The following is a 6,280-nucleotide window of genomic DNA, read 5'->3' on the forward strand; positions in this document are numbered from 1 at the left end:
TTCCAAATATATCTCTCTTCCGATTTACAGTCATATGACCACCGTAGATCAAGATTTCACTCCAATTTTCTTAAAATTATGCACAGGGAATGGAATTAACATTTTTACTATGTATGCTAAATTTATTTAGATATAGCTGCTATATATATCTTTCGTCCGATACGCACTTATATGATCCCAGAGGTAAAAATTTCACTCCGATTTACTTGCACAGTGAGTATGACTAACATTCTTGCTACACATGCCAAATTTTGTCAAAGTAGGTTCAGATTCATATATAACTCCCATATATATCTTTCGCCCGATTTAGATTCATATGACCACTGAGGCCGAAGTTTCATTTCGAAAGTGTTGAAGTTTTGCACTGAGAGTTGAATTAAAATTTTAGCAATGTGTGCCAAATCTTATCAAAATCGGCCCAGAATAAGGCAAAGTACCCCGGAAGATTTCGGCCGGGCCGGCTGAAATTTGGTATGTGCAAAAATTGGTTCAAGTCAGTCCATAATTATATATCGCTCCTCGGATATGGCCCACGGGAGAACAAATTTCATCCGATCCATTTGACTTCCTGGTTCTCTGGAAGTAGTAAATTTCATTAGAACCGGTTGCAATTTTGAACGTGATGATTTTTAATAATCATGCAGAAAAATTAGTCCATCTCTGTTCATAATTATACCCTGCGCCACACTGTGGAACAGGGTATTATAAGTTAGTGCATATGTTTGCAACACCCAGAAGGAGACGAGATAGACTCATTGTGTCTTTGGCAAAAATGCTCAGGGTGGGCTCTTGAGTCGATATAGCGATGTCCGTCTGTCCGTGAATACATTTTTGTAATCAAAGTCTAGGTTGCAGTTTTAGTCCAATCGACCTCAAATTTGGCACAAGTAAGTGTTTTGGCTCAGAATAGATCCCTATTGATTTTGGAAGAAATCGGTTCAGATTTAGATATAGTTCCCATTGTGTCTGATTTAGATTGATATGACCACTGAGGCCGAAGTTTAATTTCGAAAGTGTTGAAGTTTTGCACTGCGAGTTTAATTAAAATTTTAGCAATGTGTGCCAAATTTTATCAAAATCGGCTCAGAATTAGACAAAGTACACCGGAAGATTTCGGCAGGGCCGGCTGAAATTTGGTATGTGCAAAAATTGGTTCAAGTCAGTCCATGATTATATATCGCTCCTCGGATATGGCCCACGGGAGAAAAAATTTCATCCGATCCATTTGACTTCCTGGTTCTCTGGAAGTAGTAAATTTCATTAGAACCGGTTGCAATTTTGAACGTGATGATTTTTAATAATCATGCAGAAAAATTAGTCCATCTCTGTTCATAATTATACCCTGCGCCACACTGTGGAACAAGTGGCCAATATTTTCTTACTAACATTGTGTTCCACCCTAGTGCATTAGCCGACTTAAATTTTGACTCTATAGGTTTTGTAGAAGTCTATCAAATTCCGATCAGGTCGAGTGATATTTAAATGTATGTATTTGGGACAATCCTTTATATATAGCCCCAACACATTTAACGGATGTGATATGGTATCGAAAATTTAGATCTACAAAGTGCAGGGTATAATATAGTCGGCCCCGCCCGACTTTAGACTTTCCTTACTTGTTTTATATAACTGACTCCCGAGATTTTATTTCTGAAGCCTGATGGAGGAACAAATTTTATCTGGTAGAATCGAATTCGGCGTTCTAATTATCATGCGAAAATTGGTTCATATCGCTTCATGATTATAGGAACCTCTATAAACCCAGGGAAGGAATATGATCACCTCAAATATGTTTCAAGAGCAAAATGTTATTTTTGGATGGTGACCATGTAACATGTTTGTCACAAAAATGTCGTTTTCTCGCCAAACATAACATTCTTTCCGAAAACAGATACTTAATTTTCGAGAAAATAACGTGGTTGCAACGAAAAAATATGGGAAACATTTAAATCTGAAGCAATTTTAATGAAACTTCGCAAAAGTTTATTTATGATTTATCGCTCGATATATATGTATTAGAAGTTTAGGAAAATTAGAGTAATTTTTACAACTTTTCGACTAAGCAGTGGCGATTTTACAAGGAAAATGTTGGTATTTTGACCATTTTTGTCGAAATCAGAAAAACATATATATGGGAGCTATATCTAAATCTGAACCGATTTCAACCAAATTTGGCACGCATAGCTGTAATGCAAATTCTACTCCCTGTGCAAAATTTCAACTAAATCGGAGTTAAAAATTTGCCTCTGTGGTCATATGAGTGTAAATCGGGCGAAAGCTATATATGGGAGCTATATCTAAATCTGATCCGATTTCAACCAAATTTGGCACGCATAGCTGTAATGCAAATTCTACTCCCTGTGCAAAATTTCAACTAAATCGGAGTTAAAAATTGGCCTCTGTGGTCATATGAGTGTAAATCGGGCGAAAGCTATATATGGGAGATATATCTAAATCTGAACCGATTTCAACCAATTTTGGCACGCATAGCTACAATGCTAATTCTACTCCCTGTGCAAAATTTCAACTAAATCGGAGCAAAAAATTGGCCTCTGTGGTCATATGAGTGTAAATCGGGCGAAAGCTATATATTGGAGCTATATCTAAATCTGAACCGATTTCAACCAAATTTGGCACGCATAGCTACAATGCTAATTCTACTCCCTGTGCAAAATTTCAAGTAAATCGAAGCAAAAAATTGGCCTCTGTGGTCATATGAGTGTAAATCGGGCGAAAGCTATATATGGGAGCTATATCTAAATCTGAACCGATTTCAACCAAATTTGGCACGCATAGCTACAATGCTAATTATACTCCCTGTGCAAAATTTCAACCAAATTGGGGTAAAACTCTGGCTTCTGGGACCGTATTAGTCCATATCGGGCGAAAGATATATATGGGAGCTATATCTAAATCTGAACCGATTTCAATAAAATTTGGCACACTTGACTATAGTACTAATTGTTCTTCTTGTGCAAAATTTTAAGCAAATTAGGGTAAAACTCTGGCTTCTGGGTCCATCTAAGTCCATATCGGGCGAAATATATATATGGGAGCTATATCTAAAACTGAACCGATTTCTTCCAAAATCAATAGGGATCTATTCTGAGCCAAAACACATACTTATGCCAAATTTGAAGTCGATTGGACTAAAACTGCGACCTAGACTTTGATTACAAAAATGCGTTCACGGACAGACGGACATGGCTATATCGACTCAGGAGCCCACCCTGAGCATTTTTGCCAAAGACACCATGTGTCTATCTCGTCTCCTTCTGGGTGTTGCAAACATATGCACTAACTTATAATACCCTGTTCCACAGTGTGGAGCAGGGTATAAATATGGGAAACATTTAAATCTGGAGCAATTTTAAGAAAACTTCGCAAAAGTTTATTTATGATTTATCGCTCGATATATATGCATTAGAAGTTAAGGAAAATTAGAGTCATTTTTACAACTTTTCGACTAAGCAGTGGCGATTTTACAAGGAAATTGTTGGTATTTTGACCATTTTTGTCGAAATCAGAAAAACATATATATGTGGGAGCTATATCTAAATCTGAACCGATTTCAACCAAATTTTGCACGCATAGCTACAAAGCTAATTCTACTCCCTGTGCAAAATTTCAACTAAATCGGAGCAAAAAATTGGCCACTGTGGTCCTATGAGTGTAAATCGGGCGAAAGATATATGTGGGAGCTATATCTAAATCTGAACCGATTTCAAATAAATTTGGCACGCATAGCTACAATGCTAATTCTACTCCCTGTGCAAAATTTCAACCACATTGGGGTAAAACTCTGGCTTCTGGGACCGTATTAGTCCATATCGGGCGAAAGATATATATGGGAGCTATATCTAAATCTGAACCGATTTCGATAAAATTTGGCACACTTGACTATAGTACTAATTGTTCTTCTTGTACAAAATTTTAAGCAAATTAGGGTAAAACTCTGGCTTCTGGGGCCATATGAGTCCATATCGGGCGAAATATATATATGGGAGCTATATCTAAATCTGAACCGATTTCTTCCAAAATCAATAGGGATCTATTCTGAGCCAAAACACATACTTGTGCCAAATTTGAAGTCGATTGGACTAAAACTGCGACCTAGACTTTGATTACAAAAATGTGTTCACGGACAGACGGACAGACGGACATCGCTATATCGACTCAGGAGCCCACCCTGAGCATTTTTGCCAAAGACACCATGTGTCTATCTCGTCTCCTTCTGGGTGTTGCAAACATATGCACTAACTTATAATACCCTGTTCCACAGTGTGGAGCAGGGTATAAAAATACGCCAAGGTTTATTACAGCAATTTATATACTTTTATTCCAAACAAATTTTCATTTGGGTGGAAAGAATTCCTTTTTTGCTGACCACAAGACTTCAACAGCATATAGGATTATAGCCAGTGCTCAATTTTCGGTTAGATTTGGTATTTAATTAAACTTAAAGTAATTTACATTTAGCATACGTAAACATGTCTTGACATAAATTTACTATATGGCTATGTTTGCCTGTTTTTAAGTTATCTTGTAAACATTTACACTCTTATTACTGAATATTGGGTGTATGTAAAATTTTTTGACTCACTGTATTTACTTTTCTTTACAGTTCCCCTTGAAATGCAATATCTAAGAAGGGAGTACTTCAATCGATGGTATCGTCTCAGTTCCTATTTTCTAGCACTACTGACATCCCAAATACCAATCACTACGGTTATGTGTCTGTGTTGTTCGGCAATTCTATATTTCGTCACTGGCCAACCCGTCGAAACATTTCGATTTTTTCTTTTCTTTGGCATGAATTTTCTTACCTCAATGGTGGGCATAACATTTGGCCTATTTATTGGTTCCAGATTTTGTCTATTAGTAAGAATTCACTCACTCTCTGGCAAATATCATATCATATGATTCATTTATTTCTCAATTTCAGAATGCCTTGTTCATTGGACCAAATATTACATCGATATGGGTAGTATTCAGTAATCTGGGTTTGGAGAAATTAGAGCCTACTCTCTTTGAGACAATACTGATGAAGACTAGCTACATTAAACATTCTATGGAGGGAATTTTAGCCACCCTATTTAAGTTCGATAGAGGAGATTTTAAATGTCCCACTGATGAACTTTTTTGTTATTTCCATAAGCCAAAATATTTCCTAAGACACTTGGGAAGCTCAGATGTTAACTATTTGAGATCGGTGATATTCTTAATTATGTTTTATTTCATCTTTATGACATTGGCCTTTGTAAATTTCAAAAGTCGTCTAGAAATATCAGAGTCTACCATAAAAAATCGTTATTATTTGTATATTAAGCATAAATTGAAAACAAAATTAGCATTTAAGTTTACCTAGAATTAAGAATAAAATAAAATTTATAAACAAAAAATTTTCTATTTCTTATTATGCCCTAGACTAAATATATTTTTTATCGAATTGGGCAAATAAGATCAAAAGATGCGCATTTCACTGCAATTCTAAACCATGTTTTGCTTATACTGCTGTGGGCAAAAACTAAGGTGAATTTCTTTGTAAAATGAAAAAAAAAAGTTTTTATCGCTGGATCATCTTCAATGAACATTTCTAGCCCAATAATGAATAACAACTCCCTGGGAATTGTTTTCCTATTCCATATTCGCCTACACGGACGAGAAACACTGTTTTTCATATGTTTGGGTGTAAGAATTTTATGTTTCGAAATCAAAGTTTTAAACACAATATTTTTAAGTGTAAGCATACAATGTTTATAAACTAGCATCACATGTTTGGGACATATATGTTAATATGTTAGAACATATTATGTTTGGGACATAAAATGATTGTAACTATAATATGCTTGGATGCAAACATATATTAATTTAGAAATAGCCTATAAAAATATATGTGTTTAGAAAGAGAGTCTTAGAGAGTATGCTGCAAGTAAAAGAATGGAAGTAACCAATTGGCGCCTTAAAAATATATATATACACATGGAAAATTTAATTAAAATTTCTTTAAAACAACAATGTGTTTCTTTACCTTAAGGAAAATTAGTCTTAATTCCAAGACATGCGACTTTAACGGAGGGATGCAAATTTACAAAATTTGTGTCCTAAATTTAATGAAAAACAAATATATACGGCCGTAAGTTCAGCCAGGCTGAATCTTATGTACCCTCCACCATGGATTGCGTAGAAACTTCTACGAAAGAATGTCATCCACAATCGAATTACTTGGGTTGTGGTATCTTAAAACTTCTTAACATCGTTTTCTAAATTGTCAGTTAGT

General features: G+C 35.4%; 1 protein-coding gene across 1 annotated transcript in view; it reads left to right on the top strand.

Annotated features, from left to right (window-relative positions):
* The window catches only part of LOC142238612 (ATP-binding cassette sub-family G member 1-like), a 46,274-nt gene extending 40,872 nt beyond the window's left edge, over window positions 1–5,402 (top strand). The window contains exons 7-8 of the mRNA XM_075310305.1: window positions 4,625–4,881; window positions 4,946–5,402. Coding sequence (XP_075166420.1) covers window positions 4,625–4,881; window positions 4,946–5,368 — 680 coding nt within the window. The 3' untranslated portion in view covers window positions 5,369–5,402. The remainder of the gene's footprint in view (window positions 1–4,624; window positions 4,882–4,945) is intronic.
* Window positions 5,403–6,280: the final 878 nt, after the last annotated feature.

The sequence above is a fragment of the Haematobia irritans genome, chromosome 5 (genome assembly GCF_050003625.1).
Source record: "Haematobia irritans isolate KBUSLIRL chromosome 5, ASM5000362v1, whole genome shotgun sequence".
Taxonomy (NCBI): Eukaryota; Metazoa; Arthropoda; class Insecta; order Diptera; family Muscidae; genus Haematobia; species Haematobia irritans.